The following is a 14,705-nucleotide window of genomic DNA, read 5'->3' on the forward strand; positions in this document are numbered from 1 at the left end:
AAATATATCTATGCAATTAAAAAAGTTTAATAACAAAGTATGGTGATGAAATCTTAACAGTGTACAAAATACAATTACATCTATGAAATTCATTTAATATCACCATCTTACAATAACTTGGTCTCCATCTTGTATTGAATAGTATCGGAGTTCCTGAAGCGGTTTATCAAGAAGTATTTCATCTTTCGAAAGCTAAAAAATTACATAAAAGTAGTATAAAAAATATATAATAAATCCAAATATATATTGAGGGTGTATGAGTCCCGCAAGTTTATGATCACGTAAATACATTTAGGTGCACGATATGAGTTTGCGACGCTATCCTGTCGCACCCGACGGCGGCCACCGTAATGGATAAATATTCCACACTACTCCGTCTTCCCTCCCCGAGTAGGGTGTCTTTAAAAGATTTCTTCCACGTAAAAAGTACACGATAACGCAAACTTGTTATTTCGCTCAAGTATACCCCAATATACATATATAAATTGTAAAATGTTATAATTACATTTTGTTGTATAAATGAAAGTCTTGGAATTTTTCCTCCAGTTCTAAAAAGTCGTTGTGCAAGTCCTATAACTTTTTGAACTTCCATATCTTTTAATAGTTTTCTTTTAATTCCTCTAGGTTGATTTGGATGATCTGGGCATACAAACTCTACTGTTATGACGTTAGAAACCATTTCCACTTTCACTTTAGGTGATGGAATATCAGAAATTCCACATTCTAAAAATTTTGAACAATATATCATGATTAAAAGTTAAAGAAGTACTAACTTTTAAACGTATTCATTGTATTTTTTATTTACTTGCAACTAATGTTGGATATCGAGGGTGTTCTATTATGAACCTATTTCTCTTGTCTGCATCATTTTCCGTTTCGGTCCACTTCGATAGAAATAATTTCAAATAATCATACTCAGCACCACGTCTTTCATCTTGTAAGATTTCAGTGCCATTTAATGATTTTAATTTTGAAATTCTCGCTATGATTAACTGACGTGCAGTTTCTAAATTTTCATTTTTCAAAATAGGATTTTCTCTAAATTTCAAATCTTCCAAATTATTTAGCTTTTCTAATTCTGATACAGATTGCCACTATAAATTATATTATCAAATTATTTTACTTTATAATTTACCTATATCATATAAATATTTATTTTACCTCTGATATGTTGTTTTGCGATATATGTAATTGCCGCAGATTAAAAAAGGCTGTGGTTTTTGCTGTTGGTTCAACAGTTAGGAACCTTATTTTGTCTATCTTATTGGAATTTAAATTAAGGTACTCTAAACTGTAAAAAATCTTCAATATAAATATCTTACTAATAAATAATATATTAATACAAATTATAATCAATGGTACACACACACACACACACACACACACACACACAAAACTAAAGTTATTAACTTGCCGTGGAAGCGATCCCAATTTAAGAATATCATCCCAATTAGATATCAAATTTCCTTCAAGAGTTAATTTACATATTTTCATTAAATTTTCATCTTTTATTGGCTTGTGTATGATGTTCACAATGTTGAAAGAAACTGAAAGTTCTTGCAAAGATGGAAACATACTCATACATCGTTGAATGTCAAACCAATTATAGTTCATTCTTGCTATAGTTAAATATTTAAGCATAAAAAATGAATCTTTTAATATTTCCATATTTTCTTCAGTTGGTAAATAATTTTCGCTAAATAAATAATAAAAATAGATATTAACAATGGTAATTACTTATTATTAACATATTTAAATAAGATTTTGGTAATCTACCTCAGATTAAGCCGAACAAGACAGTCAAGTTGACAACAGATATCTGCTATAATTTGCCAACTATTTATTAAATTTTTAGATAAATCTAATTCTTCCAAATTTGGACATAATTCTTTTAATTCTCCAGGATTACCAGTAGTACTAACACATTGTTCTCTTAACCACACAATTTTTAATTGATCAAATTTGCTTTGCTTCTTATTTACTTTGGAAAAACCAACAACTTCCAAAAAGGGTGCATTAATTTCTTTCTGTAAGCTTGTTAAGGTGTCTCTATCAATGCCAGCTAATTCATCATTGATAAGGCCATAACGAATTTTAATAGCTTCAGGACAAGAAATCCCAAATTTTGCTTTACCTGGTCGTATAAATGAACCTGATGTAGGATGCCTATTACGAAACAAAAATATGTTATTTATATATAACTAAATTAATTATATAATTATATTTTTGTATGGTTTTACCTAGCTTTAAAATATTTTACTCCTTCATATGTACCATTGTGTTTTCCACGTGTTGGATCATCCCAATCTATACCAAGCCACAAACCTTTAGTTTTACCAACAGGACCAACGTACTTTAATGTACCTTGATGTCCATCACACTCAATTCGGCTGTCAATTTCATATTTTTTATCTTCTACCATACTAAAAGAGAAAAATTTGAATGATATTAATCATAAAATATATTTGAATTGTACATCCTTTTTATTTCAAAGACACAATTCGAAAAATATCGTTCTAATTTCTTTACGGTATAATTTTTAATAATAAATACTGATGTATATCATGTTGCGGTTCGAAACCTAACCTCAATGTAATAGATGATCATTGAAAATTATGAGACTAACAAAATATTAATGATATAAACGAGAAAAGATTATCACAGGATACTATTGCAAATAATACTTAGGTCAAATATAAGTGGCTATACAGACATGATTTAATCAAAATTAAAAGTCATATACGGTAATATGACATTTCTCTGTTGTATACAGCTAAGATACCTAGGACTAGGAACTCTGTAGCGTAAGATACTCCACTCAAATAGTATTACCTATGCATGTGTGTATATGTTGACATGTTACTATACATAGATGAACCAATAGTAATTTTCTATACTTTCCATTCACTCGATTTCATGCATGAACGATAGTCAAATAGAATGAAATCATATTTAAAACTATATATACTTATATATAAAACGGGGGAAAATTTATGTGAATTTATTTTTACAAAAAGTTGATTGCTTAAAAATAAATATTTTGATTTTATTTACTAAAGAATAATTAGATGTTACATTATACATAAATTATACATATAACACAATGTAATATAATAATGTACAGGTGCTATAAAATATACATAAATATGAATAATTACAATCTTACAATTTTACTATGCACATGTACATGTACATATAAAATTAAATATACATATGCATAAAAATGGTTTGGTTTAGTTCTGATTGTTTTGTTTGATGAAATTTATACATTTGTGAGTATTCAAAAGAATTACATTATACCAAATCTTTTATTGATTTGGTATTAAATTTGCAATATTTACTGGATTTAAAATTTCAATCCAATAACCATCTGGATCTTTGATAAAAGCAATTCCTTTCATGTTACCATCATTAGGCTTCTTTACAAATTCCACATTTAACTTTTCAAATCTTTCACATGCTTTTTCTACATCAGGTACTGTGATTCCAATGTGACCTACAAATTAAGGGAATATGTTGTACATGTATATAATAATTTTTTGTTTTGTATCTCAACAATTATATAATAGTTAAAGAGTATATTACCAAATCCTCTAGGTTCAGTATTCCCATTATGGTACTTGGGATCAGGGTCAGTTTCTGTACCCCAATTACTACAAAAAAGCAGCCAAAATTAATTCTAATAAATTTAAGTTAATATGTTAGACTATATATATTTTTAAACATACTGAGTAAGTTCTAAAGTAGCTTTGCGACTAAATGTCCATTCAATACTTTCTCTCTTATCAGTAGGTATGTCTTTTGGATCTTCATATCCCAAAAAGTACAGAGAGAATTTCATTTCAGGAAAGTCAAGTTTCTGTAATAACTGCATACCGAGTACTTCAGTATAAAAAGGTAATGATTTTCTTGGATCTTTAATACGATACATTGTTTGTTGCATTATATAACCATTTGTCGCTGGGTCAGGCTTTTTGCAAAGTTCCCGAGCCTCACAGTTTGTTAAGCCTGTGTGTTCACCCATCTAAAAAAAGAAAAATAATAACAAATTTATTTAAGTATTACATCATGATTAATGATAATAATAAATTTATATAAAAGAAACTCTGCAGTTACATTTCTTTGTGATATCTCTCAATTTTATCAGCCTGTAGATAAAATATCGTTAGATTTCAAGGACATCACATATTGTAAGAATATTTTTACAAAAGATCGAAAAGTTGATAAGAAAATTAAAATATAACTAATTTAAAAACGAGAAAAACTATTCTGATAAATAAAAATTTGATATCTTTATTAATATAGGTTTTTGCAAAAGTCAATCTTTTTTTATGATTTACCGCATTAATATATGACTTCTTTCGCGGTACTCTGCCATGAAAACCATTGTTTCGTAAGATTCGTTGACATAATTCCGGGTAAACTTTTTTATGAAATATACTAGCTACCATACTTGCGAGTTGAGGAGCGGATTTAGTAGGATTTTTTTTTAATTCGCGAATGATAACTTTCTCCTCTCTTCCAGTCAATTTCTTTGGCCGACCTGATCGATCTTTGTTTTCAAGTGTTCCCTCATTCTTTGACTTTTTTATTATATAATGCATTGTGGACTTCTGCTCACAATTCCGGCAATCTCGTTATATGATTTGCTGTTTTCATGTAATCGGAATATTTTTTTTCTTTCACACTTTTTTGTTTCAGATTTTTTGGTATTCATTTTAAATACCACTGTGCACACTTTTACGTTCCTGTTACTGAAACGATATCCTAACATCAAGTGAATGACCAATATTTTTATTTAGCAACGATGTTTACATTCGGTGCAAAGGAAGATGAAAAACTATCAACAGCGTTACAATGTTCGAATACTTTTGCGAGACACTTATCATGAATGTTTCTAACAAATCTATCACAACTCCTGTCTATATTGAATCGTTTTCAAATTTTACTGATATAATCTTGAGACTTTCCCGTCACTATAGATACCAAATTGTTTTAACAAATTAGTTTAGTACCCCATTTTGTTAATTGAAATTTGCAAGTGTAAACGTTCGAATACTTTCGCGAGCCACTGTATATGTTATATATTTCACCAAAATTGTATAGGTTAAATAACAAATGTGTGAATTTTGTTAAGACACAATTATCATACCAATAATGAGATACGACATATATTATTATGTATCTAAAATGTTATCTACTGCTATACATACATTGTTTTTTGATATATTTTTTACCTTTTTAGAAAATAAATATGACGGCCGACTCTTGGTTACACGCTGACACACAGAGCGGAAGTGTGCGAAGATTTGCGCAAAAAGTGGAATATCTTTCATTGAGTATAACGTTTATGTAGTTGTGTTGTGCTGTCTGCTTTACTTCGATTTCCTTTATCTGTCAAATCGAAGAGATTGGTTATAAGTACTCTGATAATATCAAAGAGAACACGTTAATTTAAATTGTTAGTAAAATGGCACATTGGTTTCATCGTAACGTGCTAAAAGCCACGACAAATCAAAAATTCGAATTAAAAATAACTGATCCTACTGATGCTACAAGAAAACTATGCAGGTTAGCTATATTTATGAAGAAATTAAATTAAACGCATTTAATTCTACATATGCTTGATGAATATTTCAAATATTCTCATTATATTATAAAAAATTTATTTCAAATAATAAAATATAATATTATCAATGTTACATTGTATTATATTGTTCATTATAGTGATCTAAGATTATCAAGAAGTCGTCTTTTAGAGTTAATAAAAAATGCAAATAATTCAAGTGATACTATAGAACCAGCCTTTCATAGCTATTTAAGCTTAGTGTATGGATTTATATGGGAAATAAATTCTGCTGCAGAACAATCTGAACATGTTGGCAGACCTAATCCTAGCAAACTTAGAAATGTTATTGTATATAAGTGGACACATACTTTATTGGGATCAAGTACCTAGTAATATATTCTTTTACATTTATTTAATCCAAAATATAGTTTTACCATATAATTTAAAATATCTATTATAGTTCTAGTGCTGATTCTGTTTATGAAGCAGCTAATATGAGCATGAATGTAGGACTTTGGTTCATGAAACATGCTGCAATGATTGCTGCCAAGGATGAGTAAGTATAAGCAATAAGATATAAAATAACCAGAAATGTAAAATAAGTAATATTACAAGAAGTACCATCATTACAATTTAGTATAAATATGAATGAAGCAAAAGATGTACATACTATGCTAAGACGGGCTGCAGGAATATTTACTTTTGTACAAACAGAATTTTTACCACAATTGGCGAATCCTCCACCATTAGGAAGTGATCTAGATCCAAGAATAATAAATGCATATGTGAATCAATGTACAGCGGAAGCACAGGAAGGTTGAACAATGAATAAATTCATAATATTATGCAACATCATTTGTCATTATTCAGATGTTAATGAATGTATATTTTTCTACTCACATTATGTTATAGTGACAGTAGCCAGAGCAGTGGAACTAAAACATAATGCTAATTTAATATCAGCACTAGCTAATGAAACAAGTAAATTATTTCTGGATGCTGCTAATACCTTACGTCCATTTAAAGCAGAGATATCAGCACAGTGGATTAAATATCTGGAACTCAAGGCAGCATTTTATCAATCCTATGTAAACAAATTATTAAAAGATATAAATATGAAAAAATACAAATTTCTTACACAATTAAACTTTATAGGCTTATAATTATTGTGGTGAGAATTTATTATCTATGGATAAGTGTGGAGAAGCAATTAAAGCCTTACAGGAAAGTGAAGCGTGTTTAAAGAAAGCAAAGATATTATGTCAGGAGTATGGAAAAATAAATGGACCAGCACCTAGAGTAAAGCCAGATCAACATGCTGTATTTAAACGCCTAACACCTATAGTAAAACTTACTCTTGATAAATGTAACCGTGAAAATGGTTTAATGTAAGTATCATATCTCTCTCTCACACACACTCACTGTTTCTCTCTCTCTCTCTCTCTCTTTCTCTCCCTCTCTCTCACTCTCTCAGATTAAAGGAAGCAACTTCTGAATAAAATTTAATTTTAATAATTTGTACTTTAAAAGTTATCATCATACAATACCAGGGGAGGTTCCAACATTGGATACAAAAGCTACTTTTGGTTTAGTGAGTCCAATTGATTTTCAAATGCAATCGCATCATCCTATATGGAACTTGGATGTATATAGAACATTGTCTGGATTAAATCCTGCTAAACTAGAAAAAGAACAAAATTTACCTCCTGTTAAAGAAGATTCAATTCATCAAACTACCAAAGATCCAAAGAATACAAGTGGATGTTTATTGCAATAAATTGTTTAATGCAAAAATACAGGCGGTAAATTAAGTTTAGCGCTTTTTTTATCATTGAAACATACAATGTTATCATAAAATTAATCTATTAATTTATATTTAAAAATTCGCTTATGCGTTTAGTAAAGTGCAAGCTGACAATATAGTATTCAACTAGCATTTAAAACTTAATTGGTTTTGCTTATGCATTGAATATTACATATATATATATAACTAGTCTTAATTAAAAATTTCTGCACGAACTAAGTTACATATTAACATAAGCAAAAATATTTTCACATCCATGAAAAGAAATACATCTTTATATATTTCTAATATCCTTATTTTATTTTACTAATATTAATTAATTATAATTTACATTTGTGCAATTTAAAATACGAAAATATTATACATGTAATGTAATTGTCCCGTTTTCATATTGAATACATAAGATATTCATATCATTTTATTTGTATAAAAAATTAGACATATTAGAGATAAAATTATTTTTCTTTTTTTTAATTTTTACGTCCCTATGAAGCTAGTCAATGTTCGGCAGGTTAGAGCATAATAATATAGTAACAAAAACTACGTTTCATGGAAATATAATTAATAAGAAAATATAGTTGTTTTCCATAAAATATTTTTTATGAAATCTATTTTTCCAAAAAAGTATCTTATGTATCTACAATATAATATTAATATTGTACATAATGACAAATACTTTGTGAAATTATGTTTTATATTTATTAAAACTATATAGAAAAGTGCAATTATGTTATATATAAAATATTTATTTCTAATTTTCATATATACATGTATATAATTATGTATACATATATATCGTTAATTAAAATTTTATCAATGTACCTAATTATGTATATATGTTTGTTTTTACATGTAAACTAAATTTATTTTTTAAATATTATGAATTAAAATTCGTAAAATATATGATGCTATTTACCAAAACAGTGTTGTGATTTCCGGTTAATCTTTCATAAATACGTGTCAGAAATAAAAATGTAAATTAAAAATATTTTTATTTAAAAGTCAAAATATTTAATTTTATGAAATAAACTTTTCAAATATTGCGCTATCTTTATCGAATGTTACATTTGTTATACGCATTAAGAAGCATTCTACTTCACGATTCTACACTACTATTGATAAATGGATTCCACTTCCACGCTTAACCCGAACCTAACCCGAACCTAACCCGAACCTAACCCAAACCTAACTCGAATCTGGTAACACTGCTTCTACTCATTGTCAGTCGTCGGTCGTGTATCGTCGCTTCCACTCAAGTCATATTATTCACATTCTGTAGTGTCTTTATGTAGTAGAAGTATGACGTGCATAAGGATGTAGTTTCTTCCATATATATATTTTTAATTATATTCACCTTCTGCTGCAGTGTCAGTAACTGTGAAATAAACTCCAAACATTTATGTAATAGCTATGAGAATTCTGAAATATACAACTCTTTCTTTTAAATATTAAAGTTGCTGTATGTCCGCGTCAGACATTACTTGCAAGTATAGTGAAAGTTGTTCGTATCTTTGACCTAATTCAATTTCTTATGTCCCTTGGGCATAAATGTACATTTGCAACATTCCAAAATAAAATAAGCTTGTTATATAATAATTATTGTTGATAATATTATATGGTAATTAACATACGAAAAGAACAGAAATTTGAGTTGCCATAATGACGAATGCGGACGCACGTGACGTAATCCGAGTTGGGTCTCGGAAAAGCGAGGTAAATGTAGAAATACGTTAATTTTTTATAAGAAAAGAAAAAAGTATGATTTTGTTAATTCTTATAGCTTGCCATTAATTACTGCTGTAATTTGCAAAATTTTATATGGTTGGAAATAATAATAATAATTAGATAAATACGCTCTGTTATTATTCTTCAGAATGTAAAAAGGATAAAAAACAATATTCTTTCCATAACTTTATCTTAAAATAGCTCTTCTCATCCATTTTAAAAAGTTATAAATTATACTTGACACGCAAATGACATAATATATGACTTATAAAATGTCATAAGATAATTATTGTTCTTGAATGTACATTAGTCAGCAGTTTTTAATATTGTATCCTGATGCTTTATGTATTGGAAAATATTTAGTATTTATTTCATACTATGTATTTTGAATCTGTAGTATGCAGTATGCCTTATCAAATATATATAGTACAAGTATAACTGCATATTTTATACTAAATTTTAAATATCATTATAATTATTTCAGTTGGCTTTGAAACAAACAAAATATGTAATAGAATGTTTAAAAGAATATCATCCAACAAAAGAATTTAAAATAAGTAAGTAAAATTATATATACAAATTTTTATTTATTTAAAATTCTAAAATTTATTTATTAATAATTTATTAAACATTTATTTATTATAATATACGTAGCATGTATATATATGCTTTTAAATGTTTTTATATTGTCATTGTTAATAAATAATCATTACGCACATGCACAGACATACACACATACACATTAAAATTAAAACTCTTATATAATATATAAATCATAGTAAACATTATATACAAACTTATATAAGAAATACCTATATGACTTTTTGTATATGTATTTATCTGTAGATAATTTGTTTCTATGGAATTCTTTAATGAACTTTTGAATGACAAACTGTACATTTTATTTGCAGTTACAATGGTGACCAAAGGAGATAAAATCTTAGATAAATCTTTACCTAAAATTGGGGAAAAATCTTTATTTACAGAGGAATTGGAACTTGCCCTTGAAAGTGGTCGTGTCGATTTTGTGGTACATTCATTAAAAGATTTACCAACATCATTACCAGAAGGAATGGCATTAGGTGCCATATTAAAGTGAGTATAAAATAAAGTTAATGATATTGCAAGCAAATGTAATATTCTATTCATGTTCTGCTACTTCAAAATGGTGGTTTATTTAGAATTTAAATTTGTAATAAAATTATCATATTCATGAAAGGCACGTACTACATATGTAAAATACGTATTGTCTATAGTCTATGTAGATCATTCTGGTTAAATTTTATTAAGTGGAGCACTTTCATATATATTATTTAACTTTAATATCTCTTTCTTGTGTTTATGTTTAATGGCAAAAAATGTTACTATAATATCTGACAATATATAATATGTTTTCAAAATACTCATCTTATAATTTTACTGTGTATATTTTATACATTTCATTAAGTTTACATTCGATAAAGTAAAGCTTTTGAAATTTTAAGTAAATATTTTTATAGACGTGAAGATCCACGTGATGCAGTTGTTATGTCTAAGAAGTACAAAAATGAAACATTATCTACTTTACCAAAAGGTAGTGTGATTGGTACTAGTTCATTGCGTAGAACAGCCCAGTTAGCTAGAAATATGCCACACTTAAAAGTGGAAAATATTCGTGGCAATTTAAATACTAGATTAAGAAAACTAGATGATGAAAATGGACCTTTTGCAGCAATTATTTTGGCAGTTGCTGGTTTAAAAAGGTTGAATTGGGAGAATAGAATAAATCAGGTGAGTTTTACTACAGTTTTGTATGAAATTATAATAATTTTATTTTTCATTATATATTGAAATTATAATAATTTCATAATAAAAATTTTTGCATTTCTTATTACATTTTATTCTGATAGATACTGGAACCAGAAGAAGCATTGTATGCTGTTGGACAAGGTGCATTAGGGGTTGAATGTCGAGAGACAGATTGGAAAATATTGTCACTTTTAGAGCCATTATATGATGTGGAAACAACTTTAAGATGTGTATGTGAACGTTCTTTTCTAAAGACATTAGGTGGTGGATGTTCAGCACCAGTTGCTGTTTCTTCAAATTTAAAAGACAAAACTCTTATGCTTACTGGTGCTGTGTGGTCTTTAGATGGGCAGAAAATTGTCAAATGTACTTCTGAAAGTAAGCTTTATATACCTGATGATGATGGAGAACCTTCAAAGTAAGCAAATAAGTTAAATAGATTATATTATAATGAATATATTATGTTATTCATAAAATTTTCATTTGTTGCATGATAGAAAATGTCCATATCGAGAACCAAAACTGTACTGTAGTGTTGCACCTGGTAAAGTAAGCAATTTAAGTCTTTTGGGTGCTGAAGAGCTCGGTAAAGATCTTGGGAAAATTCTTATACAAAAAAACGCTCTGGATGTTATGGCGGAAGCAAGGAATGAAATTTTAAACTCAAAATAGCGCTCCTAAACTGCGATATAAAAATTAGTTTTTCTTGATGATGAAAACAAATTAAAAAAGTACGGAATTCAAAAATTTTAATTCTGATATTCCATTAATTTAGAAAGATATAAAACCTAACTCATAAAAGTTTCATAGTATATTATTGTACACTTTATCATAATTTAAAATGATTAAGAAGGTTTATCATATGTCATATATTTCACAATGTTCATTGTGATAACTATATTTAATTGCTCAAATTGTATCTCGTTTGTCGCTTTGTAAATGTAAAAAGAATTGTACAGAACTGATTATAATATTAAATACAATTTAAGTAAAAGCTATACACTGCCGTATTATAATTTTCAAATTATGCAAAATGTTACTGCATTATTTATAATAATTTGCACCATTTAACATGTTGAAATAAAGTTATAAATACAAAGGAGCCATATTTGGAAACTTTATATATACATGTAAATATTGCCTATTTTTTTAATACAAATATCATTATCAAGAAAACTAATTATATTAACATAGGTATTAGGATGAAATATGTTTACTGAATATTATATCATGAAAAATATACAAAATCTAGTGTTCATATTTTAATTTGTTAAATGATTATAACGATGATAACGAGTTAATTTATCATTGCAAAGCATTGTAAGACGATTTATCTCGATTCAAACATTCGATCATTACACCTATACATATGTATTTCTCGTTTTTTATTCTTACTGTGGGCACTGTTTTGATATTTTTTTTTGCTTCCTTTTACTTTTATCCGTTATATCAAGGGCATGTGTTCATTCATTTTGCTGTCTGGAGAGACGAAATTGTACATTTGTATATTGATTGGGAGCTACCTGTATAGCGGTAGTGACTGATCAGATAACTCTATAGTTAATAGAAATAATATTTGTAAAACATTGTATAATGTAGTTATGTTGAGGGGAATTAAAGGACATAACATATTATATTATATTTTGTTTTATTAAAAAAAAATATGTTTGATAATTTCTTTATAAAAAATACTTTCAAATCATAATTTTGATATTCCATCTCTCTTTTTAAATAATTACATAAATTACATTATATTCATTAAAATTTTTTAATGCAGAAGGTATTACTGAACGTATTCCTTTTTTTATTAATAACATTTATTTAATTCCGCATGATACAGTTTTTTAAGAAAAACAGTTTTTGCTAAATACTAAGATATAAACAGATTCTTTCTTATTATTGCCTTTACTTTATAAGAATAGAACATTTTTTTATACAAAAAATAATTATAAAGTGTTTAGTATGCTAGTGAGTACCGTTGAAAATAATGTCATGTACATATGCTTATAATGATACATCTATTACAAGGATATTAATTTTATATTCACAAGGTAGAATATATATTTGCATAAATTTGTGCAAATTTTATAAAATATATTCATTATGAATATATAGTCATAATAGTATTCTTTTAGCCATTTGTAAATGCTTCTAGGAAATAACATGTTATTTAGGATCACATTTCACATGAATTCCTTTTTAAGGGAGTATAATATTTCAACATGTTACAACAACCAATACATAAAATTATTCTGAAACTTCTATAGCACTAATTATATTAGCTTTTATAATAAGATCAATGCACTCCTTAATTACTTTTATACTTCTGCTCACTCTTAAAATTGTGAAACATTTAACAAATATGAACAATTTATTATATTCATATCGTATAAAGAAAATCTTGTGTGACTAGAGATCTTTCTAGAGTCTGTGTGATATATATACGTATCTTCTGCCATTTTAATTAATACATACTTGGTCTGCACACTATAAATCATTATTGTGGCAGTCACAATTTTAAAAATAGCTAATGAAAATTTTTAAATAGAGATTGTATTTAGAAATGAATACAAGAATTTCTTCCATTTATAATTTAAATGCATATAAGTAATCACGTTTTTACTTAATAATATACAATTAAGGAATATGGAAGTTTAGTCAAGGAGAACAAAACATATAATTAAAAAGCTTGACCAGATTAAAGACACACAAATGTCTACATCAGCAAAAAAACATACACTTTCTACTAATGGTTTGATTTTATTTTTTGGAATATTCAACGCAATTTGTATAGTATTTTACTCAACATCTTCCTCAGCCATTGCAATTTGAGTTGATAGTTTCTGTAACAATAAGTGAGAAACCAAATTTTCCCCTTTCATTGTCCCTATTAAAAGATTAGTTTTGTTGCATACCTGACTAATAGGTTGTAATCGTTGTAATAAAAGGTGAAAAATTTGTGGTGGCAGTGTCTTTTGAAGAACTTGTAACAACTGTGCAGGTTGTCCACAAACTGCAACTGCATTTCCTAAGTGTTCAATTCCTCCTTCTACATCACCACAAGTAAGCATTTCTTCTCCTAGTTGGACCTTTAAAACATATTATGGTAATATAATAAAAGAAAACTAATCGTCTAATATTTGATAAACAGTTAACAAATATAATATTACCTCTTGTAAGAAAAATCTTTGTACTACTTCATGGTCTTTCAAATCTTGGATTTTTGAAGTAGAACTCTGGGCTTGTTTCTTTGCTTTTCTACCTACAAGCATGAAATAATAATATTAAGCTTTATATATCTAGTATATATAATATCAATATACCAAGTAATTTATATATTGAAATACTATTTCCAAATCTTAAAGTATATTGATAAGAGACTCTAAAATATTAACAATGATATGAAATTTAATAAAATAAAAAAATATAATTTTCTAAAAATAATGAATTATCTTTCTGAATTTATTATTATGTTATTAAAGTAATTGACAAATATTACAAGTGTTTTTTATACAGAATCATAAATAGCATGAATAAGCTATGTATCACATGGTTTGGAAAAACTACCTAATAGCTTGACTTACGTTCACGCAATTTCTTTTTGAAATCTGGATCACTACGACGCTTTTGATCGAAATAAAAGCAATATCCAACAAAAATTCCAGCTATGCCAACAGCAATACCCACTGCAGCCTTTGAAATCATGGTCATCCTAATAGAGAAATTTATATCTTACAATGACGAAATTTACAAACTCCTTGCTGAACATAGGCCAGTCTAGAAAAGGCTGCGTCTGCTATCAAACGTATAGAATTTAGC

The 14,705-nt window shown here is 27.5% G+C and overlaps 4 protein-coding genes across 5 annotated transcripts; 2 read left to right on the forward strand and 2 right to left on the reverse strand.

The window, feature by feature from the left end:
- Positions 1-5: 5 nt before the first annotated feature.
- Positions 6-5,563, reverse strand: LOC117206525 (lactoylglutathione lyase). 2 transcript variants are annotated; one of them, XM_033445962.1, is made up of 11 exons: positions 4,341-4,604; positions 3,729-4,024; positions 3,586-3,653; positions 3,320-3,496; positions 2,241-2,427; positions 1,777-2,166; positions 1,415-1,696; positions 1,162-1,291; positions 806-1,094; positions 506-723; positions 6-192 (listed from the first exon to the last, which is right to left on the reverse strand). In XM_033445962.1, the coding sequence occupies exons 1-11, from the start codon at positions 4,602-4,604 to the stop codon at positions 100-102; spliced, it is 2,394 nt and encodes a 797-aa protein (XP_033301853.1). In that variant the 3' UTR covers positions 6-99. The 2 variants fall into 2 exon arrangements, with proteins under 2 accessions (XP_033301853.1, XP_033301852.1); XM_033445961.1 differs by lacking the exons at positions 6-192; positions 506-723; positions 806-1,094; ... (3 more) ...; positions 2,241-2,427; positions 4,341-4,604 and adding an exon at positions 5,238-5,563 and having other exon boundaries at positions 3,018-3,496.
- Positions 5,430-7,554, forward strand: LOC117206524 (BRO1 domain-containing protein BROX-like). Its single transcript, XM_033445960.1, has 7 exons — positions 5,430-5,571; positions 5,728-5,958; positions 6,030-6,125; positions 6,207-6,385; positions 6,482-6,657; positions 6,725-6,957; positions 7,100-7,554. The coding sequence occupies exons 1-7, from the start codon at positions 5,471-5,473 to the stop codon at positions 7,344-7,346; spliced, it is 1,263 nt and encodes a 420-aa protein (XP_033301851.1). The 5' UTR covers positions 5,430-5,470; the 3' UTR covers positions 7,347-7,554.
- Positions 7,555-8,571: 1,017 nt separating this feature from the next.
- Positions 8,572-12,525, forward strand: LOC117206620 (porphobilinogen deaminase). The gene is made up of 6 exons (XM_033446117.1): positions 8,572-9,086; positions 9,583-9,655; positions 10,010-10,193; positions 10,598-10,868; positions 10,988-11,304; positions 11,384-12,525. Exons 1-6 carry the CDS (start codon positions 9,033-9,035, stop codon positions 11,556-11,558), a joined length of 1,074 nt encoding a protein of 357 aa, XP_033302008.1. The 5' UTR covers positions 8,572-9,032; the 3' UTR covers positions 11,559-12,525.
- Positions 12,526-13,096: 571 nt separating this feature from the next.
- Positions 13,097-14,705, reverse strand: LOC117206546 (mitochondrial import receptor subunit TOM20 homolog). Its single transcript, XM_033446004.1, has 4 exons — positions 14,471-14,705; positions 14,057-14,148; positions 13,802-13,975; positions 13,097-13,729 (listed from the first exon to the last, which is right to left on the reverse strand). Exons 1-4 carry the CDS (start codon positions 14,595-14,597, stop codon positions 13,685-13,687), a joined length of 438 nt encoding a protein of 145 aa, XP_033301895.1. The 5' UTR covers positions 14,598-14,705; the 3' UTR covers positions 13,097-13,684.

The sequence above is a fragment of the Bombus bifarius genome, unplaced genomic scaffold (genome assembly GCF_011952205.1).
Source record: "Bombus bifarius isolate JDL3187 unplaced genomic scaffold, Bbif_JDL3187 scf7180000008008, whole genome shotgun sequence".
Lineage (NCBI taxonomy): Eukaryota > Metazoa > Arthropoda > Insecta > Hymenoptera > Apidae > Bombus > Bombus bifarius.

Coding starts and splice junctions, on each gene's coding strand:
- LOC117206525 (XM_033445962.1), bottom strand. CDS start 4,604: ATGCATTATATAATAAAAAAGTCAAAGAATGAGGGAACACTTGAAAAC. Junction 4,025..4,340: donor AGAAGTCATATATTAATGCG/GTAAATCATAAA, acceptor TTCTTTTTTTAG/ATGGGTGAACACACAGGCTT. Junction 2,428..3,319: donor AAATATTGCAAATTTAATAC/CAAATCAATAAA, acceptor AATTTTTCTCTT/TTAGTATGGTAGAAGATAAA.
- LOC117206546 (XM_033446004.1), bottom strand. CDS start 14,597: ATGACCATGATTTCAAAGGCTGCAGTGGGTATTGCTGTTGGCATAGCT. Junction 14,149..14,470: donor CAAAAAGAAATTGCGTGAAC/GTAAGTCAAGCT, acceptor TCATGCTTGTAG/GTAGAAAAGCAAAGAAACAA. Junction 13,730..13,801: donor GATTACAACCTATTAGTCAG/GTATGCAACAAA, acceptor TTATTGTTACAG/AAACTATCAACTCAAATTGC.
- LOC117206524 (XM_033445960.1), top strand. CDS start 5,471: ATGGCACATTGGTTTCATCGTAACGTGCTAAAAGCCACGACAAATCAA. Junction 5,572..5,727: donor GCTACAAGAAAACTATGCAG/GTTAGCTATATT, acceptor TGTTCATTATAG/TGATCTAAGATTATCAAGAA. Junction 6,386..6,481: donor TACAGCGGAAGCACAGGAAG/GTTGAACAATGA, acceptor ATTATGTTATAG/TGACAGTAGCCAGAGCAGTG.
- LOC117206620 (XM_033446117.1), top strand. CDS start 9,033: ATGACGAATGCGGACGCACGTGACGTAATCCGAGTTGGGTCTCGGAAA. Junction 10,194..10,597: donor GCATTAGGTGCCATATTAAA/GTGAGTATAAAA, acceptor ATATTTTTATAG/ACGTGAAGATCCACGTGATG. Junction 10,869..10,987: donor GGGAGAATAGAATAAATCAG/GTGAGTTTTACT, acceptor TTATTCTGATAG/ATACTGGAACCAGAAGAAGC.